General features: G+C 33.0%; 4 protein-coding genes and 1 non-coding gene across 6 annotated transcripts; 4 read left to right on the plus strand and 1 right to left on the minus strand.

Moving 5' to 3' along the window:
- Nucleotides 1-15: 15 nt before the first annotated feature.
- On the minus strand, nt 16-1,932 carry LOC111009874 (HR-like lesion-inducing protein-like protein). Its single transcript, XM_022283105.2, has 5 exons — nt 1,683-1,932; nt 1,144-1,258; nt 967-1,056; nt 771-869; nt 16-441 (listed from the first exon to the last, which is right to left on the minus strand). The coding sequence occupies exons 1-5, from the start codon at nt 1,748-1,750 to the stop codon at nt 334-336; spliced, it is 480 nt and encodes a 159-aa protein (XP_022138797.1). The 5' UTR covers nt 1,751-1,932; the 3' UTR covers nt 16-333.
- Nucleotides 1,933-7,768: 5,836 nt separating this feature from the next.
- On the plus strand, nt 7,769-10,441 carry LOC111009799 (uncharacterized). The gene is made up of 5 exons (XM_022283009.2): nt 7,769-8,066; nt 9,372-9,486; nt 9,573-9,662; nt 9,778-9,876; nt 9,964-10,441. The coding sequence occupies exons 1-5, from the start codon at nt 7,999-8,001 to the stop codon at nt 10,063-10,065; spliced, it is 474 nt and encodes a 157-aa protein (XP_022138701.1). The 5' UTR covers nt 7,769-7,998; the 3' UTR covers nt 10,066-10,441.
- A 983-nt stretch (nt 10,442-11,424) lies between these two features.
- Nucleotides 11,425-11,553, plus strand: LOC148210497 (U11 spliceosomal RNA). The gene has a single exon (XR_015792540.1). It is a non-coding gene; the product is annotated as a U11 spliceosomal RNA (small nuclear RNA).
- A 3,126-nt stretch (nt 11,554-14,679) lies between these two features.
- On the plus strand, nt 14,680-15,277 carry LOC111009774 (uncharacterized protein At4g14450, chloroplastic). Its single transcript, XM_022282978.2, has one exon. The coding sequence runs from the start codon at nt 14,741-14,743 to the stop codon at nt 15,050-15,052; it is 312 nt and encodes a 103-aa protein (XP_022138670.1). The 5' UTR covers nt 14,680-14,740; the 3' UTR covers nt 15,053-15,277.
- A 6,415-nt stretch (nt 15,278-21,692) lies between these two features.
- LOC111009906 (plant/protein (DUF668)) lies at nt 21,693-25,937 on the plus strand. Of its 2 annotated transcripts, XM_088126491.1 has the most exons (4): nt 21,693-22,163; nt 22,263-24,234; nt 24,619-24,734; nt 25,634-25,937. In XM_088126491.1, the coding sequence occupies exon 2, from the start codon at nt 22,380-22,382 to the stop codon at nt 24,096-24,098; it is 1,719 nt and encodes a 572-aa protein (XP_087982617.1). In that variant the 5' UTR covers nt 21,693-22,163; nt 22,263-22,379; the 3' UTR covers nt 24,099-24,234; nt 24,619-24,734; nt 25,634-25,937. The 2 variants fall into 2 exon arrangements, with proteins under 2 accessions (XP_087982617.1, XP_022138835.1); XM_022283143.2 differs by lacking the exon at nt 25,634-25,937 and having other exon boundaries at nt 24,619-24,893.
- Nucleotides 25,938-26,713: the final 776 nt, after the last annotated feature.

Genomic DNA, 26,713 nt, shown 5'->3' on the forward strand with positions numbered 1-26,713 from the left:
CCAACAACATAAAAATAATCCAGAAAAGAAACTTCAAAATTATGCGAAAGAACTTCCATTACAATCACATAATTAATTAACCCCCAACCTGGAAATTTCTCGACACACCCAAAAAAATTTCCATGTCCGAAGAACAAACAGTAAACAACAAAACAAAAAAACACATCACACTCTCCAAGAAGCAACAACAACTAGAACTACCAATTCGAGAAACACCCAAAAATTTAAAAGAAAGAGATTATCAGTTCAAAAAGAGACCTACAGATAAAAGAAAAACATACGCCGCCTGCCTCTCCTTTCAGCTCTGTTCCTCCTTAATGCATCCGATGCTATCTATGATGTTTTTGACTTGGGATTCTTCTTGTTCCCTGCCTGCGATCTCCTCGGAATCGAATTCTTCATGCCGATGAAATACAGCAACGCTCCCAACAATGCCAGATTCTGCACAGTTTTATGAGATCAGTTCCAACTCAGATGAGACTTTAGGAGAGAAACAATGAGGTTCATGGGTGATACCAGTTAAGAATTTTCCATTTCCCCCTGTGGTTTTACAAAGTCTAAATTTAGTCTGCTGAGGACTAGTTTCAGTTTGATGCCTATGGTTTTATAACTTTCAATTAGCCCCTTCTGCTTTGAGCTAGTTTCAATTTGGTCCTGGTTAATCCTCACAAATCATCCATCCCCAACCCATATTTACCAACCCAAAAATCTATTGATGTTTTACTCGAATCTTTGAAACCACAAAGATCAAATTTGCAATTTAAACTTACCTGAGTGAATTTCACAAAAAGTTGGTTGAATTCCTTCTTCTCAACATCGTAGTTGTAGAAATCGTACAAGATGGGTGTAGTAATGGCCTGATGCAAGATCTGCCCAGAAAAACAAACCAGCATTATTCAACAATTCAATCCATTTCATTCTGGTCAACAAATTGATAAAAGTTTCAAATTTTTCACATAAAGATACCAGTAGAAAGGCTCCAATGGAGCTGTTGAAGATGAAGAGCAGGCTTCCCAAGCCCTTCAGAGCTATGGCACCAGCCACAAGATGCAGGATCTGTACCCATAACAGCTCCCAAAATGTCACTTAAAAATGGAAGTTGGAAATTCGAAGCAATAATGAGCTAATCACCATTTTTCTCACCTCAACTTTTGGGAGTTCTAAACCAGTCTGAGCTGCAAAGTTGTGAGAGAAAACGTTGAATTTTGGTTTCAGATACTTGGCTGCGGGTCCTCCATCAGCACCAAAATCATTGAACCTGAGGCACCAAAAACAGAGATCAAGATCCAAAAGAATAAAAGAAAAAGAACCCAAATAGAGATTTTCAGCATTCTAACCAATGTTACCATTTTAGGTTTAAAAAATCCAGAAATTACTAAGAACAAACACATTGTCCACTAGTGAACAAAACAGAAGCCCCCCCATCATTTCTACTCACACAGACTAACTTTTTTCCGCTATCAAATTAGAGATCTGAACTTATAACACGCCAACGACAGTAGCTACCATGATTTCGAAACTTAAAGAGTTCATCGATTAGGGCTAAAATGAGGGTTTTCTCGACAGACATTCAGAAAGTGACCCTACATCCGAAAATTCAAATTTCCACTGTGAAAACCCCAGATTTTTCTCAAGCTTAGCTAAAAATTGCAAGAAAATAAGAGTAGATCTGAGCTGCTTACTCTTGCCAAGCGGAGAGAACGAAAACCGAGACGAAGAGAACTCTTCCGACAAAGGAAACGAAAGCCATGGCTGCAAAGAGAAACAACTCCGATTCCGATTCCGACGGAGATTTCGAAACCGAGACAAGAGGAGAAAAAGAAGCACAGAACCTTAAAGGGAAAAAAAAATCTCAAAAGAAATTTCTTTTTTTTTTCCTCTTTTTTTCCCTCTCAGTGTCTGAAAACTTCCGTCTCCGTTTTCGCGTTTCCTCTGCTTCTCTCTCTCTGTTAAATATAAACTCGGCGCCTAAAACAGTGTTTCTCTTACACGTTTTACTCGCGCGACTGTGGAATTTATCTGTACTCTCGTTTGAGATTTGACTGCGCTGACCACCCCTAGCCTCCACGTACTCCAGCCAATCATCTTCGTTTAATTGGCAAAAAGGCATCCACGTGGCTGTGTGACCGAGCGAGTCCGTCGTTTTTCTACGTGAGAGAGTGGCTACGTGGCATTTATGGAATTTGTTATTGTATATAAATGCCCCTCTTTCCGGCAACATTTTACAGTAATGCCACTCTGTAAATTCCCAACTGTTTCCGTGTAATCCATTTACTGATTGGCCATTTACCAATCCGTTTAAATTAGCTGTGTGTCGTAAAGAGACAACAAATTTTGCTTTGATTCTATCATTATTATCCGAATTTTATCCATTTTATACCTAATACATGTTTAAAATTTATTCACATATGAGCTCTTTTTTTTTCCAACAAATTTTCAAATGAAAATCTATCGAAAAATTGACACACCATTGCCAGGTTCATCCTAAAAATTGATTTTCATTTTTCTACTTTTTAAAAATGATTTTATGTAATTTAACCCAAAAAGAAATAAATTGTATTAGAAATATACAAAAGGCTAAATTACCTCATTTGGTCACATGATTTCGACTTATTTAATTTTGATTCCTATAGTTTTAAAAGTTTCAATTTTGAATTAGTGTTAATATAATTTTAAAAGTTTTAAAATGGTCCGCTCTATTGAATATGCAAACTAGTTCTCTATTCACATAGCAATGAAGTGATGTATTCCATTTAGGCTGACTTTTTAAAGGTTTTTGACTAGGTAAAAATATAGAAAAAAGGGGGTGGTATTTTAGGTAGCTAATTTGTGCAATTTAACCAAAATGTAGGGACCATATTGAAATTAAGTCCAATCCACATGCACTAAATTGAATTTCTTTAGAAAATTATACTATTTAATTACACAAATAATGTGATGTAAAAATTTTATATGGTTGAAGATTATTAATAATGGGAGCAATAATATTTGGCAATGACATTTTTCTTTTGGAAGGAAGGATGGTTGGTCTTGAATAAATCAGATTCTCACAAGAATAAGGAGACAAAATGCAGAAAAAGATAGTGGGAAAAATATAAAAATTATTGGTGTGTGATTTGTTTTCTTTCTTCTTCCTTTTTCTAATTTTGAGATCTAATTTTTCCATACATTAATGCCCATTCTTGCATTGCATTGCATGTACCCAAAGACTTGTCCCTTTTTTTTCCCCAATGAGTTGATTATGTTTAAATATTGAGGGTATATTTAGATCGTGGTTTCCAACTTTCAACTTAGCAACCCACAATTTTATATTACTAGATCCAAATCCGCCTTATTTATCACTTATATTTAATTAAATTCATGCATAAGTAGTCGTTTACTTAAAAAAGATCCAAAAAACTAAGGATAATTCAACTAATTTATATCTTTGTCCAAAAAGTTAAAGGATCGAGCGCTCATCCCAAACATATGGTTAAATTTAAAAAAATAAAATTTTATATAAATAACTAACGAATAAATATTTCGAAACAAATGAAAGGATTGATCCTGAATTGAAACTCTTTAAAGAGACTTATTATATAAATGTAAGGTGTTTGGTATGTTCTGATATAAAAATATATATATAATAAAAGATGGTTTTGATTAGAAATCAATGGGACAAAAAGCAGCCGTTTATTGAAAATTATAAACTAAGCCATTTCAAAATTTACTTTGCAAAGGAGGGCTTGAAAAATGATATATTTAAGTAGAAGTAGAATAGAATAAAACAAAATAATGGAGTCCAAGTGAGGTGAGAAGCAAAGCACGTGATGCACGTGAACTGAGTAGCCGACTTTTAACTTTGCGCTTTATGAATTGGGACTAAAGGAAGGAGGATGAGATCTGATGCTGCCCCAACCCATCCCATAACTCTCCAATTTCTATTTTATTTTATTTGTTTCCCATCCGGTTCGAACCATCTAACTGGACAAGACCCGACTTAACTAGAACTGAGCCACCCGACTCAATTAGGTCGAGCCATACAAACTAACCTGACGAAACTCTTTCATTAAATAAGAAAATCATAAGTTTCGTGGCTTGATGTGCGTTCAGTGTGGAATGTTGGACTCTAATATCATATCAGTATTCATATGTTCGATCTAAAAATAAATAGTTGAGGGGAGAAATAACTCAGGTATCTTATAAACTTTGTTAAATCCCTTATCATTTCAATATAAGATTCTGGTTGAAACATATATGTTTGACCAAAAAGTTGAAGGTTCAAATTCACATCCTTACACATTATATAAAAGAATATGTTCTTTATCAAAAGACATTACTTTATACGAAAATATGTGACTATTTGAATGGCCTCAAATAGTTTATAAATTGTGATTTCTTTTCAATTTTGAACACAGAAAATTGATCCCTCAAAATTCTCTCTTCTTCCCTTTGTACGAGTACTTAAATACCTTGAGTTCGTTGAATCCTGTGCGTGAAGTGCTGCATTCACAAGTTAGTATATCGGTAAATTTTGTGTTTTCTCAGATTCTCCTCCCATATCTCTAAGAGTTTGAAACTAAAAAGAATCAACAATCTTCTGATGTAACATATGTTACTCGGTCTTGAGTCTCTATCTTTTCAAATCTCATATAATGAAAATTTTCTCAAATGGCTAGGGATTAAAGATTAAAGTTTTCAAAAAGGAAATTAAAATAATACACAATAATGGAAGAGGGAGGAGTTTTTAATTGAATAGAAACCAACAAATTAAATTAATTAACTTGTACCTCACTCCACCCTCAAGAAAAATGATAACGACTAGTGGGTAGGTGAAGGAAGTTGTGTAATGAAGTTGGATTGTTAAAATGACTCGCATTTAATTTTGTATAATTAGTGAAGTTTGGTCTTCCTTGAATGCTACAATGTTATTATATATGTCTTTTTTTAGTGAGAATTCCCTAACTCACATTATGACTTATTTAATGTACATCAACAGAGTGGACAATTTTAAGCACAGATCTTAGTCATGATGGATATTTATTAATAGTTTTGAAATTAGTCAATGTTCTTAGATCTTATATATGTAGTGTAGGGCTGTACACTAATTGATCAGTGTTGATTTTGGGCACAAATTGATACCAACAATTCACCATTTATAGAAACCTACAAGTTTGAGCGGGTTGTGTGTAAATAATTGTTCAACTAATTGCTAGTTTGGTGATCAAATCGAGGGGAAGAATGACAAGTTTGATAAATGAGAAGGAGATGGGGATGTAAGTTTGATTTGAGGTTGGGTGTGCAAAATGTCACCAAAGTAGAATAATGTATACTTTTTTTGATCAATTTCCAACCCCACATTATGATTGACATTGTTAACCTGAATATAGTTTGATGGGTTAAAGCATAAATTTTGATCAAAAGCTTAGAGGTTTGTATTTCACCCTCACATGTCGTTGAATAAAAAATGAGTGATTAACGTTAAATTTTATCAATTTACTTATTTTTCTTTAGTTTCCAGACGGTCATCTAATTACCAATAGAAGTATAGTTGAACGATCAAAGCATCTTGTTTCTACCTTACAAGTCGAAGGTTCAATTCCACATTTTTATACTCACCCGAAAAGAAAAAGCATTCCTAATTCATCTGATTAACATAGTGTATGAGAATTGAATACAATGCTAACTTGACGAGTCTAATTAAAGTCCAACTGATAAACCCAACATTAATTACTCAAAGATCCTTTATCATTATTAATTTTGTTTTTTAAGTAACTCAAAGTGATAATAATAGTTTGTTAAAAAAGAAGTGAATAATAGTTCTTCCATATAGTTGCAATTAATATTTATTTGATGTGCAACGTTATATACAATAGGGCAGACCACTACTGAGGGCATGGGGGCCATGCCTCCCCATTATATAATTATAAATTTATAATCATTATGATTTTAAAAGAGTGATGCATATATTTTCCTGAAAGAAAAGGAGTGATGCATATTTAAAGAATCTATCTTTTGGATTTTTTTTAATCTTTTATCTCTATATAAATTTATGATTAAAAACAATGACGTTGAATTAGAAAGATATTTGCATTTCTTTTCAATTTGGTCTGTTATAGGAAAATAAACGGAGATTAGGAAAACGAGCAGAAGATAAGAGACGGGCCAAGGAAGGAATGGACTCACCACGTAAGGAAGTTGAGATCCGGCCACCTAGGTCAGCTATAGCCGACTAGGCCTTGGGTCAGGACCATCTTGGCGACTGAGGAGTTCTCGACTTCCCTCGTTGAGAATCCCGATGGTTCTCTCTGAATCCCACACAATTCGACATAAGTTTGTGTGTATCTTGATCCTGGATTCGACACTAGGCCTGTTACGAGACGCACAAGCCTAGGAGTCTAGATCTCCTAGGCAGACGAGGATTCAGCTTCGATAATTCCTAAGAGGATTAGGGTTCAACTTCTATAAATAAAAAGGTAAACCAAACTCTAGAGGTCCGCCTAAATACCTTACTCTCTATACCTCATTACTCCGATACATCGGAATTTGTGTGGCAAAAGTCGACCGATCTTTAGTACTACCTGTTTGCCTCGTCAATCCCTTTATTCTAAAAGATTGGTGCGAGTTCGGCAAGATCCTAGGAATCTGAATTTATGCATCAACAAATTTGGTCATATTTTAATAATAAAATTACTATTTCATATATGTTATATATATATATATATATATATTTTTTTTTTTTTTTGTATTATAACTCAAATAAGATTATTCATAAAGGAAAATCAAACGAGGGATGAAAATTTTACTGTACATCTTAAAAAAATATACCAATATCTTAACCAATTTATTATACGTGTTATAGTTTTAAGAGATACTTTTCTTTTTCTACCTATTTTCTAAATTATTATTTGTAAAAGTGTGGAGGCATATTGAAAATATATATATACTTGTAATTAAGACTACAAACCTTTTTTTTTTTGGTGGTTGAGAAAAATTACAACTACAAACTTAAAATTTAAAACCTCCACCCAACCTAAACTATAATACTAAAAAAACTATATATACAACTAAATATGTAAATATTCAAAGTTGGATACTCTCCAATCTACTTATTACTTTTCAAAATTTGTTGGCTAACTAATATAATATGATATATTTGGTTTACATAAGAAAAAAAATCTTCCACAAAATAAAGATGGCGAAACTCACCTAAATTATACATAATTAGTTATTTTATAAATAATATGAAGCCACTAAATACCTTAATTATCCAACACAAAGGGATAAGATTTCTTAAACACTTAGCTACGTCCATGTTGAGAAAATGCCTAGTAAATATGTTAATAACCATAACAATATCATTTTTCAACGAAAATTTATATAATCTAAAAAATAATAAAGTGATTCAATTGAAATCAAAATCAAAATCAAAACTTCTTTTAACAATAATATATAATAATAATTTTTAGTACAATATCATGTAGGTTCCTTAGTTTTTTTAAAGATGAAATCTTTATATTTTTTAACTACACATTGAAAATTACATGTGTAACCCCTCCATAGAATGATGTTTAATAAGTACTTTAGAAATAATTTGTGAGTGTCTAAATTTTCAACTTTATTATAACCTTATTATTTGTTTTTTTAAACCTGATTATTATTTTATAATATGAAAAGAAAAAAGTATCAGTCTGACCTAAAACATGGCTCGTTTTTCTTTTTTGGCTTTGAAATTTGTAAATGCGACGCGGTTTTATTTGATAAGGTGGCCAGGTGGGTGTATTGAGACATTTGAAGGTGTGTAAATAGAAAAAAGAAAAAAGAAAATCCAATTTTCGTTGTATACTGTACTGGGCTTGCGATCTGGGGGTTTCAATTTTACCATTTTAGGCTCTCCCTCTATAATTTCCGCCCTCCGTTGGGACTGCCGGAGGCGTCGTAAGATTCCGATCCACCACCTCCGAGGTTGAGATTACCCCTTCTCTCTCGCTCTCTCTCTACCTTGTTTCTGCTACGAAAATGGGGTTCTTCTCTTTCCTTGGACGGGTTCTCTTTGCCTCCCTTTTCATCCTCTCCGCTTGGCAAATGTAGTCTCTCTCTCTCTCTCTATTTCTAGATCGGACTAAATCATCTCTCTGATCTCTGTCTCTGATTTTTCTGTTGTTTTTTTCACTTTAGATCTGCTACTTTTAGTTCCATTCCGGTGCTTTTCTGTTCCTGATTATGATCGATTCCGGCTGGGTCTGTGTTTTATCTCATGCTTGCCTCTATTGTCGTTGTGGGTCGTCTTGGTTTTCTAATTGAAAAGATTACTGTTCTTGTTTTTGGGGTCTTATGTTGTGTTTGTTTGACCTTGATTTTTTTTTTTTCCATTTTGAGAGATTCATTCGTATACCTTTTTTAAAGTCAGAAGTGGAAGTCTGCTTGCCTCGTTCTCAGCTTATCTGTTGTTTTTGTATGAACTGGAAAAGCTTTTTCTGATTTTTATTTGCTGGGTTTGTTAGCAAGTTGGATGTTGAACCATCACTTCTTGAGATTCAGTTGGGAATATTGTGGGAATTTTGCTGGATTCTTAAGGAGCTGGTGTTTTAGTTGATTCCTGAGGACTGGACTGGACCCACTTCACTTTTGCATCATTATTAATGTTTGATTCATACGAATTATACATTGTGGGGTAATTTGTTTTCCATCTCAGTAGCTTGGGAGAACGAAATTACCATACTGTTTTAGGTAACATTGGAGCTTTCTAAGCCTTTTTCTGGGAACCAAACCAAAAAAAATTTGGCAGATACTTTCAACTTTCATTTTTCATACAATATAAGAGTAGTGTAGTTTAAGTTGTGTTAGATTTATATTCTGCTTGTTTCTACGATCTGCTATTTACTTGGATTAAATTTTAACTTCGAATTTCGATTGGAAACTTTTCAATAATTTTTCAACTTGAAAAATAGATCAGGAGTTGTCTTCACGATGTAAAATTCATTGTCTATAGTATTAGTACTTCTTTCTGCTATGTTTTTAGAACATGTTATTTGAGGACTATGGTGCTATCTTGCCTTGTCAATGGGAATTATTATTCAAACACATGGCAATCCTAGAAGCTTCGTATTCCTCCGTTATGCCTCCGGGGTCCTGCTCAAAAAGAGTAATATACAGAAGAAATGGAACATGTTCGACAAAAAGTGAAATAAAGTGTATCTATGTTGTCTGCTTTCTTCTTAAAGTCTGGGGTGCCTGTAATTATTGTTTTCTACAACTTCAAGAACTATTGGCTTATTGCATGGTTGGGATCTATGTTCTTATTCTTCATGTTAAGTGAAGTACATGATTAGTAAGACCAAACTTTCAAATTTCTGCCTTTACGTTGATATTGATAAGGCATCTACTTTTAGGTTCAACGAATTTGGCACTGATGGTGGACCTGCTGCAAAGGAATTGCTGCCGAAGTTGAATGCTTTCAGGAGAAACGTCTCCTCCATATTTGGATTCAACCTACCTGTTATCGATGTAAGCTTTTGATTCTTCCGTGGATTGAACTGCTAACCTTCGTACTCTTCTCTCTCTCATACTCAGATTTCGAGTTTGTTGCACAGATTTCCCATTTAGTTGCTGCATTTCTGTCTCTTAAAGGCATTGGTGGCCTTCTCTTTGTATTTGGCAGCCCAATTGGAGCTTATCTTCTGGTAGAATTTGATTTACTTCTTCATGGGTTTAATACCTTTATTATTTAGAAGTTACTTTGCAGTTTATTCTTTTTCCCATCAACATCATAGCAGCAAAGTTTCTTTATTTATGCAGCTTCTCTACTTGGCAATTAGCACCCCTATTTTATATGATTTCTTCAACTACGGTCGTGAGAAGTCCCAATTTAGCATACTATTGAATGATTTCTTACTGGTCAGTTGATCTAATTGACTTGCTTTTACACTAAACTTCATTTTCTTGGGGATACGATTCGACTCCTTTTTATTGTTCGCTTTGCAGCATGTGGCACTTGCTGGTGCATTGCTCTTCTTCATCGGGACGAAGAACTCCATTTCGAGGAGGCAGCAGAAGAAGAGAGCACACAAAGCCAAAACAAACTAGACATGTAAGAGAAGCCACTACTTTCAACTCGAAATCGTTCCTTTCCATTCCCGTCACTCAGGGCTCGGGTGGAAAGAAGGCGGGTTTGAATTGCTGGATATTAGTGTGGGTTCTTGAAAAAGGCTTCCTATCTAATAATTCCTTTTTGTAATAATAGATTTTACTCATCTCTAGGAATTGTAGTACTCTTTTGACTGTCAAGATGTTGGTTGGCGTTGAGAATTGGGAATTGGGAAGATTACGGACAAAATATGAAGGGGATTTAGGCACATGTTTTTCTCCATTCAAACTGTTTGCAGAGGATTAGAGTCTTTTATTGAATTGACCTTATTTATAGAATCATACGTTGATATGGATCTTTTCGGATCTTGATTAACGCTCTTGTGTAGAATCGTCGAGTTGAACGATATCTTGGCAAATCTTGGAAGTTTCATATTGATAGATATGTTTTTCGACCTGCCATTTCATGTAGGATGGGTATTACTTGTGAAGCTGAAGTCTCAGAAAAATTTCCGACTCTCATGGAGCTTACAGTTTGGTGATCTTCTTTGCTGTTTCTCTAATCTCTGTTTTGAGTGACATAAATTTAGATTCTTAAGAATCTTCAAATACTCAGTTGGTCCTTGAAGACTATACTGTCTTTGAATTTGTTTTTGAAGTCTCAATTTTAGCCTCTATGTTCTGGATTGGCTGCCATCTTTTTCCTGTCAAATCTCTTCTCAATTGGTTTTATGTAAATTCAAGATTCACCTAATAAAGTAGTATCGCCAACACAATTCATATTACAAAATACTTAAAATGTAAATGATGACCATCAATAAGAATAAAAAGTAAGTCTATTTCACAACATTCCTGTTTCTTATTTCTCATTTCTAATTTTTTTAAGAAATCTAAACATTTTATAACTAATTTTGTTTATAATTTCTCCATTTTTGGGAACATTTTCACGAACAAGTTTATCCATTCTTGTTCTCATGAAAAGAAAAACAGGAACGTTATCAAACGAGTCCATATATATTTTAAGAACTAAATTGTCATGGGAACCAAGAAAGTTCTAATACTGGTCGAGGACGAAGTGGGACAGGCTAAATCACCTGTGAGCAGTTTGATGAGAGCTGAATTGATTACAGATTATAATTGATATGATCAACGTAAACCCGAATTCAGCTCAATTGATTAAGACATATTTTGTTTCGAATCAAAACTAATACCGCTGTATGTTTAGTAATTGATGAAATAGAATAGAGAAATAGAAAAAGAAATGAAAGGTGGAAGAGAAGGAGACCCACATCGGAAAGGAAGATGAGGGAGGAGGGAGCGGGGCAGTATAAAAGGGGTGGCGATACAGATTTAGAAATTTAAAAGGGTCGGTTGGCTAAATATGCCACGCTGGCCTCTGGATGGGCGAGTGCTGTATGGCAATCTAGACATATGGCCGACATAATTTGTGGAAACTCCATAGGGTTGGCTCCATTTGCCGACCCTCCTATTTACTTCTCTCTCAAATTTTATTCTCTTTTTCTATTTCTATATGTTTATTATTTTCTATTTCTATTTCTATATATGTGGTCAATATATTGACTATATAAAAAATGTTAATTTATATCTTTTTTATAAATTTTATCGAATTGAAACCCGATCGTTAAAATTTTTATAATACATGTATGTAGAGGAATATTATCAACTCCTCTTTTTCGTTAAATTTATTTAGGAACCAAATTGATTTTTATTATTATTTTTTATATTACCCCTTTCAAGTATTTGTTCTGTTTGACTGTTTCGAAATTTATTGTTAAATTAGGTTTTTATATGCTTTGACTTTGGTGTGAATCTGTGATTGTTTGTGATTGGATTTGTGCATTTATTTGACATTAACTGGTTGTTACAACACTTGGTCAATTTCTTTTAGAGTTTAGATGGATGAAATTAATGGGTTAAAGTTTAAATTGATTGAATTATTTAAATTCATCGCTAGAAGTTGAACTTTTCCATAAAAATATCAATGGTTTAGTTTTCAATCTGGTTGAATATGATATCAAAGCGCGTATAGCTCAGTGATAATTGACATATATATATCTTCGATCCTCACCTTTTCATATTTGTACTAAAAAAAATCTTGATTGATATGGTTCTAAAAATTATAATTTAATTCTCCGGATTGGTTATCACAAAAGAGATATATGTCAATTATCGCAGAGCTATGCTCACTTTGACATATAGTCAACTAATAGTTAAATAAATAGAAAACACTCCTCCATTGACATGCAGACAGTGGATGCATTCAGCGACGAAAACAAGGAAAAAAATAAGTACCACCCCAGATTTACTAAACCAAATTTACTAAAGGCTTCTTTGAACATTAAAAAAAAAAAAAAGAAAGAAGCTAAATCATATTAAATGGGAACTCTTTTTTTAGTACAACATGTGAGATTTAAACCATAGAAATCCGAAGCTAAACCTAAATCGTAAAAACTAATTTTAAGGCAAGATTAAAATTATGTCTATCCATTTGGGACAGAATTTGTAATTTAACATTTTTATTATTTTGTCAAAAATTTCTTAGGTTAAATTAAGACTTTACCCACCACTATATTATATGTTTCAATTCGTACACCAATTCAACCACTTTCAGACTTATCAAAACTACACTTAAATTTTGTTATGAGTCAAATTTACTCTTAAATGTACTCCACTTTATAATTCACTACAACACCCAATAATTGTGTCCTGTCACGTGGTTGCTTTAATAATATCAATTATGAAGAAATCAGTTTTTTGTCTAAATCTTACCTGATTAAATTATATATCCAATTGTCAAAAGTGAACGTAACACAGCGATAATTGACATGTATTTCTCCGATATATGAATATAATATAGTCGTGTAATTTCGTTTTCACACTTCGAATAATATAAAATCGTCACATGTTGGAGCAGCTTTATCAAATAATTTATAGAGAATGACAGAAACAAAATGGTAATTTTACTTACGTTTATTAGTTTTCTTCAAATTTTATTCCAGACCAGTGGTGTTCCGATAAAACAAATATCCACCATCCACGTGTACTCTTATCTCTTCATTTTCAAAGGATCACGTTTGACCACGTACCTTAAAACCTGACGTCATTTGATTCATAATCCGCCGCAACGTTGTTACCGACTGGTCAATTCGATGACACGTCGGATTCTCACCTGTCACCGCCATGCCTCACGTCACCCTTGTCCGCCACGTGTTAAAGCTGGTTCCCAAGGTATCAAATCTCATGGCAATTATTAATATTGTTGATTACTAATTAAAAATTGGAAGTAAAATAATGAAAAATCTGCACTTAAATATAAGATAAAATTAGTGGAGCTGGATCGACTCTAATTTGGAATTCCATTTAATAGTTATGTAAGAAAAAAGAAACCCAAAATATTTGCTAATTTTTTTGTTTGAATAATTTGTTAAAATAAGCAAGAAAAGTTTTTGAATTATTAAAAAAAAATCCGAACCGGGAAATTTGAATTAAATATGGAGGGGTTTGGAATTTTTCATTAACCTTTTCAACCATAAAATAAGTTGGTCAAAACTCAAAAGGCAAGGTTTCGAATTCCTTGTATTTTATGCACCAAATTTTATTCCTTTCAAATCAAACACAACCATAACAAAACAAAAACAACAAGTTAAGAATATCTCCCTATTTCTAGAATTTTCTACTCTCATAATAAATGTATAGGATTTTTTGTTAAAAGTTTCCTTTCTGTTTCATAAATATTTTCTTTTAAAATTTTCAATGTCTATACTAAACCAGTAAAATTATGTGTATAGTATTTTATTTATTTATTTTTAGTTATTCTCTTAACCTAAATCAGTCCCATTAACGCATCCATTCAAAATTAGTCATATGACATATTACTTTCATTGCTATAATTGAATCATTAAAGATTTATTAGACACAAAATTTGACATTCACAATTCATCGAATTTGTAATATTTAATCAACTATGAAATTAGAAAACATGTTATTACAAAAAAGTGAAAAAACACATTTGATTCCAGTACTTTCATTAAAGTAACGATTTAGTTTTTTAACTTTAAATTATAGCAATTTAGTTATTTATACTTTCAAATTGGTAACAATTTAGTTTTTGAATTTTAGTATATAACAATTCAATCTCCATAGTTTACAACCTGTCACACTTTATTTTCTACCATGAAAAGATCTCATCAATATTAAGTTGTCGTATAAGTATTCATAATTTACAAAAAAATATTTAGTTCTCCATTAATTTATTACGGAAGAAATTATATAAAAAAAAATTTGTGATAGAAACTAATTTATTATAAACTTTAAACTACGGATAGTAAATTATTATAGTGCGAAGTTCCAAGATGAGAATAAGGAATATGTAAGTTTTGAGGGACAGCGTGAGAGATAACGTTTTTTAAAAGTTTTTATTTTACCATTCCAATGTGGAATCCAAGTCCCAACAATAAAAAAGAGGTTTTTTTTTTAATAAAGAAAAAGAAAAGGATGAAATGAAATAGCGGGAGGCGCGTGTGAGAAGTATGCGGGCCCCAGTGAGAACGTGCAATCCACATGCTCCCCTGTCCCTATAATACCCCTCTCCTCCTCCGACTCCTTATCCTCCATTTCTTCTCTTCTTCAATTTTCCCCCAATTTCCTCATACTCATGGCCGACACTCAGAGAAGAACCTCCGGCGCCGGCTCTAGGCGGCAGCAACAGCCGAGCCGCCTCCAGCGGCGGGCTCCGGCGTCCCTCCAAATCAGCCGCTCCGATTGGAAAGTGGCCATCCCTCTGCTATCGCCGCTCGTTTCTCCCTCATCCCCCACAGAGATCCAAAATTCGCGGGAACCATCCACTTCTTCTCAAGGATCCGACCCGGAGAAGCCGCCGGTGCCGGTCACTAAGAAATGGCAGCACCCGGCGGCTCCGTTTCACTACGATTCCGGCCCTAGGGCTCCCCGATTCGTACCTGTGTAGTCTAATTCTTTTTTCTTTTCTTTTTTTTTTTTAATAAACAATGTGGGTGGGGGCTTTTCGGTCCTTTCCTTAATCCTTGGATTTGGATCTGTAATCAGAACTAGAACAATTGTAGTCTGTAGATCTAACGGTCTGTTTTGGATGAGCTTATCAATTGGATCATATGCTTGCCCGCACTCGATTAATCAATTGTACACATCATTGGCCCGTGGGTTTGGTTTTTTCCTTTTTTTGTTTTCTTCTGACACTGATATGATATTATATTTGGTCACATTACTGACCTTTAAAATTTAAAATTTAAATTTGAAATGAAGTTTGCCATGTAAAATAGTGCATTTAAGCAGAGAGGCTCAGATATTTAAGGCTTTTTTGAATTACATTTTTTTATTTACCTCACATTTTGAATATATATGTGGAAGGAAAGATTGAGTACATCAGATTTCAGTGAGATTCAACCATCCATTCTTGAGATATAGATAGAGTTATATAACCAATATTTCTGTAAATGTTAGAAAAATAAATATTTATCGAAGTTAGAAAAATAAAAAAACATGGGGATATTTAGAACCATGATTATAACAAGATTAATTTAATGTTAGTTAAAACATCACATGAAAAATGAAAACATCGTAGAAATTAAGAAAATTGTATTACAAAATTGATTATTCAATATGTTAAAAAATATTTAGCTTAATTTTTTATTTTTATGTTCGAAGAATGGTACAATGAAGTGAGAATTTTAATTTTTTCAATCTTTTAATTGAATATATGTAAAAGATTTATATGTCATCAACGTAACTTGTTTATTTGTATGCTAGTTAGGTTAACTAGTACTATGCATCGACCTAACTTGTTTGCTTGTACGCTAGTTAGGTTAACTAGTAAATTTAAAAGTACTAGAAATATGCGGAGTTATAATGCTAAAAAAAACATATTAGAAATAGTTATTAATAAAAGTCAGAGGAATCCGTTTGAAATTATATGCTACCATTAAGATTATAGAATTCTTCTCTCTAGTTCTTTAATTATATACAGAATAATTTGTTTATTTTATTACTGATTTTAAATGTATTGAATTGAAAAAAGGGAAAAAAAATCTGTACCCGTATTAGTAAGATATGTTTGTATGTTGACATGGTTTGAATGGTCAATATTCAAAAGACAGACAAAAGGAGTGGGTTACAATACAAGAATAATATAAAAGCATTCACAGCATAATTTAATAAATAATAATTATTCCCGCCAAATCGAGCATAGTTCACGTGGTTAAAGTACTGACCAAAATGTCATGAAATTGAATCGAGCATAGTACACGTGGTTAAGACACCTATCTCTGACAAAAATATCATGAGATCGAACCCCTGATCGATGAATTTAAAACTTTAATACCACATAAATGTGTGTATATATTTTTAGTATAATGTTTATTCCGAGAATGGTTCAATTTTACCAAATCAGCCCCCAAGATAGCCCAATTTCGACAATGTCTGGTTAGGCCCATAATTTCCAATTTGTAACCTCCTCCCACAGGGAAGTTTTAATTTTATTATTGTTTACGCAAAGAATTGCACAACGCTGTTAAATGAATCAAGCTCGAACCCGGTCCTGAGTTGACCTGAACTCAAGAGTGAACCTGCACAAAAGGGCAAACTCTCCGATGCTCAAGTCAGTGTAGGTCGGGCTCAATATAAAGTTCGAGATGAGATTCGATACCTGAGCGTGAAATGATGCCCTCTATTTATAGGTGGTGTGTCCAACAGTACTCACGACAGGCGGTTACCTTTGTCATTTTTTATGTCGAACCTGTCGGGTTTGAGCAAATTGAACTCGTCCAGGTCGGACCGGGGCTTTTTACACTTAGCCACCACGATGGGCGAACCCAGTCTCCTTAGCAGGTTCGAGGTGGACCTGGGATACTTTATTCCTTGAACACCAATGAGTGTCCTCCACGTGTCCCAAATATTTTTACCCCCAAACAATTATTATTCATTAATAATATTTCAACCACTTGAGTTATATTTTGATTGACATTACAAAATTTATGTACTATTTAGTAACAAAAGTTTTCTTGGTAGTTTCTTTGCAAAGATGACGTTTCATTAAACAAAATTTTGATGTGATGACGTAATCTGATAGTTAGTGTCGTTTAAGATTGAATATCAAACTATTGCTGCTTGTTAATATGAATTGTTCAAAGTTTTTACAATTCCTTTCAAAAGGGATGTAATATTATTTGTAATACCATGAAGAAGAAGGCTTGGTTTGGATTTGAAAAAGGAAAAAAAGAGAGAGAGAAAAGGAAAAAGTGGTTGATACCAAGAAGAAAACTACAAACATAAAATCACAACTCAGTCACACCAATACCACAACTTGTAAATATATTCCCCCAAACAGGTAATTTAGTGGGGAGCAAATTCTAGCTCATATTCTTCCAAACACAAAACCTTGCAAAAGCATCAACTCTCATCCCTATTTTTTAGTATTTATAAATGATATTTGATCTAATTATTTTACAATTTCAATCTTGATTGTGTAGTAAACTAATATTGAGTGTTGTACATCTTGTTTCCTTTATGGAGTATTAAAAAAATAAACTAATACTAAGTTTTAAGAATTCATGTAATAAAGTGATGTAGTTCTATATGATATTAATTTAACATTGCTCTATTTGTGTAAAAATCATGATAAAAAGATATTGATATAAATATATGTATATGCTTTTCAATGTTAGTAGTTAAACCTAAAATATTTTCATGGGTTAGTTTAACCAAACCCACAATTGATTTTGATGGTTTCATTTGATAGCACAATCACATATTATTTTATGGAAATTAGATTCTTAAATGACTAGTGTATTATTATTATTATTATATATATATATATATATTTTTTTTTTTTTTTGAGAAAGATGGTGTATTATTATTGATATTAAAATGAATGGCATTTAGAGTATAATGTTTATAAATACTATATAATTAACAACTGAAAATTTAAGATAATATATCTTACCCACAACTCGAAACGAGAATGTCGATATGTTGATATATAATCAAAGTCACACATTATCCATTAAATAATTATATTATTAACAATTTAGATATTAAAATATACATTTTAAAAGTCTAAAATAGTAAATTATTAGCTGGGAAATCTTTTATGGATATTTGATTAGGACATGAATTTGGTTCTGCAGTTGAACAAACCAAGACGAATCCATTAGCTTCTTCAAGCAATCAAAAGTTTTGATTCCTTGTCGTGTTAAAGTTGAACTTATTTATGTTTATGGGTTTGAAATATGAGATGCAAAATCCAATTGTCTTACACCTATAGACAAATCACAAACCGACACGTGTATGATTGAGGATAAAAATTACTTAATAGTTTTCTATAATTGCTCAATATCTGACATTTATATTCAATAATTTTTGTCATACATTATTAATAAATATCAAATGATCAACATGTCAAATTAATACTATTGCATCAATATTCAGCTAGTTGTTTCTATATAATTCTTACCATTGAAAGGTTTTTGTTTTCTAAATAATTTGTATACTTCATAATATTTAGTGTCATGCGTGGTTATAGGAATTAAATTATGCTATACCATAACTTTTATGTGGTTTATTATAAATTTAGTCATATATGACTTTATAAGATTCCATTTATTCCTTATAATTTTAATTTGGTCTCTGTAATTTTAAAAATTCAAACTTAATTTCTGCTATGATTCGGATAAAAGTCACAAATTGTCTTATCCACTTGAAAAAAAGTCCACCTATTTACTCCTATTTTTTACTCGGCTCAAAACTCTAATATAAAGTCAACTAACACAAATAGTTAAATAAAAAATATTAACTCATTGCCACATTAAAAGAGTTAAAATAATAATAACATCGATAATTTGTAAGATATTCATTGAATAACTCGGATCTAATTGAAGTTTTTTTTTTAAAAAAATAAATTTTAAGTTGAAATCATAGGGACTAAAATGAAACTTTTTAAAATCAGAAGATCAAATTGAAACACGCCTAAACCATTAAAAAAAAGGATCACACATACAATTTCATTTTCTATTTCTACCCATACCTCTCAAGTATATATGACTTTAGAACTATCATGGGGTAGCTCATTGGTCCAAATAGGATAGAGTAAATTGAGAGGATTTTTCCAAAGAGGTTAGAGTAAATTGAGAGGGAATGAGTTCCAAACACATGATGACTACCTATGAATTAATTCTTATATGTTTCTCGATACAAATGTCGTAGGGTCGAGCAGCTACATGGTGAGATTAGTTGATATTCGCGAGCGTGCAGGCCAGTTTACGAGCACCTCGACCAATCTCATGGGACAACCACCTAACCTTATTGAAAATTAATTCATAAGTAGGTGCCATCATGTGATTTGAACCATGATTATTCCAATTTTAATTTTGACCTGATAATATCATCCTTAACAATCAATCACAGTGGAGTGGAAAGAACTTAGAAGAGAGACAAAAAAAAAAAAAAAACTTGGAAGGTTTATGATGGAAAAAATGTGGTCTTATATTCCCTTAAAAAAGAAGTTGGTTTGGTCCTTTTCCTCTTTCTCTAAAGGAGGGGATGCCCTTTTGAATAATAATCCATGCTTTTCCTTACAACTCTTTGCATTGAATTGCATGCTTGAAAACCCACTTTCATTTGGAACTCATTCATTCAAAATAAGGGTTTATGATTAATTTAATTACAAATTACCAACAAAAAGAATCAAAGATGTCAACTAATTAGTAAAAACGAAAGAAGAATGAAGAAGAAAAGTAAATTTCATTGATTTTTCAAAAGATTTTTGTGAATAACCAAAAAAAGAAGAAGAATAATAATAATAATAAATTCATTTGTGAAACTTTTGAGGATGTTTTAATTATTTTCCCATTTCATTAGATATGATAAAGCAAAAATTTCTAATATTATATATATCTTATGGAATATATATATATTTTAATCGAACTCACAATTTTTGACGGAAGACATATGTCAATTACCGTTGGGATAAGCTCGCTTTGATTTATAGAATATATTTTAACATTGTTTAAATAAGGATATCATAAAGTTAATCTTAAAAGAAGAAATTTATGCTAGTGTATCATGATCACAAAGGCTTGACCCACTTTTATTTATTTATTTATTATTATTTTTTTGTCACTATTTGGTTGCTCTTTTGCTAGGAAAAATGAATGGCCATGTGGGTTTTGGTGTGGCCCAATGGCCAACTTTTTTTTTTCTTTCTTTCTTTTTTTCTCAATAAAACAAGCTACCTAATCCCACTACACTGGTTCACTTTTGACCAAATTTCTCTACATCTTCTTCTCCTTTTTTTTTTTTTTTGGGTCAATTTAATTATATGTATTTATATGGTTGGATATATATTGTTAATGTATATCCCAATCAAACCCCTCTCATGGGCTTTGTGAGCTGGAGAAAGAAGATTGGAAAAGACACATTAGATTTAAGCATTTTTATAATAATCTTTTTCCTTTTTCCCATCCACATTAATTGATCAATGATTTCATATGGGCCTTGCCCCCTTTTCCTTTTTACCTGTGCCGATGGCAGAAAAACAAAAGCCAAACAAAATTATTAAAATAAAAATATTTAAATACTACTTTTATCTCCATCCATTCTTTTTACTTTCAAAACACTTATTTTAGGTCTTCTATTATCAATATAGCTTCTAAGTCTATTTTGATCCTTTCAATTTATTCGATCATAATTTTAACATGACACTTCAATTATTAAATTTTTTAAAACATAACCATAAATTTATATTATGTATTTATATAAGTTCTAAAATTACATGAACTAAAATAAACGTTTTGAAAGTACAGATAATAACAAAATGAATAAAAGAAAATAATTCAGAAAAAAAAAAAGAAGAGAGAGAGGAGAAAGTTCCAAGTCATAGATTGGCATGCTTTTGAAGGCAAAGGCACAGTGACACCATAATGAAAGTGAAGGAGCAGGTGTACTTAAATCATATAACTTTTTTATTTTATGGTACACAAATTTTGGAACAAAATCATTTGCATCTTCCCAGCCCAAGAACCTACTAAAACCTTAGCCCTGTGTGTGGGTAAAATAAATTTTATTTTGAAATATCATGATGATTTAAAAACAACTTTTTTTAAACATAGTTACTGTAATTATTTGGGGATAGAAAAAAAAAAGAAATTAGAAGAATAAGTTCATGTCTTATAATGACCACTTATTTAGCTATCAAAATTTTAACGATGCTTGATATCATTCTTAAAATTTGATGAGTTTCTCAATCAACCAATATAGCAATGGTTAAATGATTATGGATCTAAATTATAGTAAAAAAATTTCAATTTGTGTGGTGAAAGGTCAAAATCACAATTAAGCTACACATTAACATCAGTTACAAATTTCCAGCTTTCTTGGATATATATGTCAGAAAAACGACCAGTAAAAAGATTGACCATGTAATGAATATGAACAGTTAAATCTGTTTTTTTTTGGTAAATTTTCTCCTCACCAATATAGAAATAAAGTCTCACCCACTTTACTACCAAACTCTCTCTCCCTCTTCAAATATTTTTGTATACAGTTCTTCAAAATGTTTAGAAAGAAAAAAGTTTGGAAATCTTTGGAACAGTTGAAGCAGATCACTCACTTTTCAATTGTTTAATTGCACATTAGTCTAAAGGTTGGGGATTATCACTCATAAAGATCCCACTGTACAGAAAAGAAAAAGTTTGAATTTTTATATAAACAAACATCCAAATTATTGCACAGTTTCAAATTTTAAGTTGACCCTTTAAAATTTCAGTGAAATTGATCAGAATTTTGAAATCTAGAGAAGAAAATTGATTCAAATTGGAAAAATTTTGAAATGGAGAAGTCAAAGTAGGTACCAAATCCGCAGAAATTACAACAAATGCATCACTGTTTCCACCATTTTTGACCTTCAAAAATAGTCACAGAGAGCGTCTTTTTTCCCTCCATCTCTTTCCCTCTCTTTCTGGGTTCTGTTCTGTTTCCGCCGCTGTGTTTCTCAAAATCTCCTCAATGAGCCGCTCAGCGCCGCCCCTCGAGCTCACAATTCTCGCTCAGTAATCATCTCTTACACTTCATTAATGCGACCCCATGAATTAATTTTCCACTCCCCAACTGTTCGATTATTGTTAACATTGCTCGAATTTGTTCTTCAGATCTGCAGGTCGCTCGGGTTGAGTTTGATTTGGGTCGATTTTCTTCTGGGGTTTTCGCTTTCTAGCGATTCCCAGATCTGTTTTCATTTGAATCGAGGAGCGAATTGAGGAGGAGCAATGGTTGCGGAGCCTTGGTTAGTGAAAATGGGGAACCAGGTGAGCTCTAATCTCAAACACGCCCTTCTCGAACCTTCCAAGAACAACAAGAACCCTAAAAAACCAGAAATCTCCTCCAATACCAAGCAAACAATCGGTATTCTCTCTTTCGAAGTTGCTAATGTAATGTCCAAAACGATTTATCTTCACAAATCTCTCTCTCATTCCGCAATTTCGAAGCTCAAGAACGAGATCTTGAGCTCCGATGGAGTAAAAAACCTCGTATCCTCCGACGAGCTTCATCTTCTGGAGCTCGCGGTTGCCGAGAAACTCGAGGATCTAAACCGAGTGGCGAACGTGGTTTCAAGGCTTGGGAAGAAATGCTCTCAGCCTGCGCTTCAGGGGTTTCAGCATGTTTACTTGGATATCGTTAATGGAGTCATAAACGTGAAGGAATTGGGGTTTCTGGTGAAGGATATGGAGGGGATGATGAGGAAAATGGAGAGGTATGTGAATGCTACTGCCAATTTGTACACTGAAATGGAGGTTTTGAATGAACTGGAACAAGCTGCGAAGAAATTTCAGAACAATCAGCACGAGGAGAGTAAAAAAGCATATGAACAGAAACTTGTATGGCAGAAACAGGGCGTGGGGCATCTGAAGGAGATTTCTCTTTGGAACCAAACTTATGATAAGGTTGTTGAATTGCTGGCCAGAACTGTTTGTACTGTTTATGCGAGGATTCATTTGGTATTTGGGGACTCTTTTCTGAAGAAGGATGTGAACGAGAATGTTGTAGAGCCGTTGGAATCGAAACGTGCGTCCATTGATAAATGCCCCAGACCGAGACGGGGGTCGAGTTTCAAGTCTCGAGTTAGCTTGAGAAGAGGTGAGGTTCCATTGTTTACACCTGATGACTTCAATTTTCCTTGTGGAACCAATCCTGGGAGACTTCTCATGGACTGCCTTAGTTTAAGTAGTTCAGTTTCAAAGTTGGATGATGAGGACGAGGACGAGGACGGTTATGCTGACCGTGACGATCGGAGCTGCCAAATCTCCGGACGTAGCATTAGGAACAGTGGCTCCAGCCATTTCAGTTCTTTCAGTCAGGTGCAGTTCTCTGTTCCATTTGGGGTGGATCAAAGACAAAACAACAGTGTGATGTCTAACAGTGGAGGAAATTTCGGCTTCAAGAGTAGGTTATCTGGCTATGCACCAGTTTCAACGGTCGGAGGCTCCGCTCTAGCTTTGCATTATGCAAATATCATCATTGTCATCGAAAAGTTGCTTCGTTACCCTCATTTAGTTGGCGACGAAGCCCGGGATGATTTGTATCAGATGTTACCAACAAGTTTAAGATCATCCCTGAAAACACATTTGAAGTCTTATGTTAAGGACCTGGCCATATATGATGCTCCTGTTGCCCATGATTGGAAGGAGACTCTCGATGGGATCTTGAGTTGGCTCGCTCCGTTGGCGCACAACATGATTCGGTGGCAAAGCGAGCGTAACTTCGAGCAACACCAGATCGTGACTCGGACAAACGTTTTGCTAATCCAAACTTTATACTTTGCCGATCGCAAGAAGACAGAGGAAGCCATATGTGAGCTTCTTGTCGGGTTGAACTACATTTGCCGTTACGAGCATCAGCAAAATGCATTGCTGGATTGCGCTAGTAGTTTCGATTTCGAAGATTGTATGGAGTGGCAGTTGCAGTGTAAAGCTTCGTATCTTACTTGAAAAATAACGGTACAGGCGGTTGAGCATTTAGAGGAATGTTATAGTTCAATAGAATTGTGAATATTGAGTAGATTTAGCACACTGAATGACATGATTGATGGGGGGACTTCAACTAGTCACTGTTTGCTGTTGAGAGGTATGAAAGTTCAATCCAAATTACTCATTTGCATCGTTAATGAATATGAAAAATAAACACTGTCCTCTCCCTAGAATCTGTATATGTTTTGTTGGATCGATACACATATAGTTTCATAACACCGCCATTTTTCATCTTTCTTCTCGATGAACATCCCGTTGCTTGTTTTGTTTAAAGCTAGAAGTGGGTCGTTCAAACAGTCTTTTTGCATTGCATTTCATAGTCATAAACAATGTAGTAAAAACATCAGATTAAGATCACACTTTGAATTTCTAAACTCTACTTAGTTTGCTGTTCTTGTGCACTGCCTTCTTGTTTGTTCTTGAGCTTATAGAACATTGAGTATCTCTATTAAAGAACTACATGAAATTTTGCATTTTTCAGGTGGAAAATTTCTGTTTTCCTGCATTAAGAAATCAGGCTGAGCCTTTCAAATGAAGGGAATTTGGTGCTCAAATCTCCTGATCCCCAACTTGAGCATCCATGCTCATAGATATACAGTTAGTTTTCTCTCCCCAATTTCTCCCCGACCCGCTCCACGATCCGTTTTTTTTTGGGTGGTTGTAATTTAAATATAAAAACTGTAGCTTGATGTATTTAAATCACAACCATATTCATATCTATATCATACCAAATCAATGGATGAAATATATTTCTCACAGGACATTTCTGCTACACACACTCACCACTCCCATTGTATTTCGCTTTCTTCCGTTAAACTTATGTCAGTTATGTTTCATTGCAAAATTGGAAGTTAAAGAACCTACTTGACTCGTAAAGTTTGGAAGCTTATTAGACACAACACGAAAAATTTAGAGACTTATTAAATAACTTTGAAGGTTGGGAGGCTAAACTTGTAATTTATTATTTTTTCTTCAACATAACTGCATATTGAAGTACCTTGGTTCTTGAAACCATGATAAACAAACAAATAAATATATTCAACCAACTTAAGGGAATGGCAAAATGGTCCAAACATTTCCATAAAGTTGGAAGTAATAAATATGGTGGATTTCACAGCTCTGAGCAGCCAAGCCATAATGGGATGGAGTTGCATTCATTGTGGTCTTGAAGCTTATTTGCCCATGTAGTTGGGTGTTCATAGTCTGCTGCCATGTGCACCTTTTTAATTTCATCTAGTCTGTTTCACATTATAATTTTGGTCTTCAATGCAATAATAAAAATATCTCGCAGCGTAACTTAATGAATAAAACATGTATTTTTTTTAAAAAAATGTTGATGGTTTTAATCATCTCTTCCACATTTTTTGAATTAAAAAAAAAAAAAAGAAATTCCATGATTCAAAATCAAAGTTTTTTTTGCAAATATGGTCACAACTAATTCAAGACATTATAACCCTCTTTTAGTTTGAATCTATATTCTTCTTCCTTTGTACCAGCTCTCTCACTTACAAGGGGAGCTCTCTCATTTGCAAATCTGGAAGTCTACGGTGCCGATGAAGTTTGCTGCAGAAGAATTGTGTAAGAAAAAGAAGAAAGCAAGGGAGTAGATTTCAAGACAATAACAATTAGCTCGCTTTGGCATTACATCAATATTCTTAAGTTCCTCTATTGGATTATATTATTAGATTATTTGAATTAAGTACAAAGGTACGAAGAGGTGGACACTTTGTAGGTTAAAATCTCAAACATTTAATTTAGGTTAAAATATTAGTTTGGTCAGCTTTGGTTCATTTTGGTCCATATACTTTCAAAATGTTCATTTTGATCTCTGTACTTTTAAAAAGTAATCATTTTGTCCCTTAATTTTATTTTAATCTCTTTTTTTTAATCACAATTTCAACATCACACTAAAACCAATATACTTTATACTAAAAGTTTCTATTACATATAAAATTTGTATTAAAATTTTACAAAAAGAGACTAAAATGATAACTTTTTAGAAATAAAAAGACCAAAATGAATATTTCCAAAGCACAGGACTAAAATGAACCAAAATTTAAAGTACAAAGACCAAAATAAACATTTTCAAAGTACTAGGACTAAAATGAACCAATGAGGACCAAAATAATATTTTAACCTTTAATTTATTAATTTTATGAAAGAAAGCCCAATTGCATCATCTTTGAGAATTCTAAATTTGTTGTCTAAATTAGTTCAATTGCAGATTGGTAAGAGAACCACACATTAATTGATGGTACTGGCATTATTAAGTGCTCCATTTTCCAATATTATGTATGTACCTAAAATATAAGTCCAATATAGTTTCTTATCTTTATTTATTTTGATCTTAACTAATTAAAAGAAGAAATAGTTTGAGAAGGAATGAAGTCAAATTGAATAATAATTAATCCTAAGTTTTAAAATAATAATTTTTACTCATGTTTACGAAAAACAATCTATTGAATCTGATGCAATTTCAGAATTTTTCTTACCCAATTAGTCCTAGGTTTTAAAATAATTTTGTAATCTCATTCAATTTCGATATTTTTTAACCTAATTAAAATTTAAATCTCTCT

Source organism: Momordica charantia, assembly GCF_013281855.1.
Source record: "Momordica charantia cultivar OHB3-1 chromosome 7 unlocalized genomic scaffold, Mcharantia_2.0 BLBB01000007.1, whole genome shotgun sequence".
NCBI lineage: Eukaryota > Viridiplantae > Streptophyta > Magnoliopsida > Cucurbitales > Cucurbitaceae > Momordica > Momordica charantia.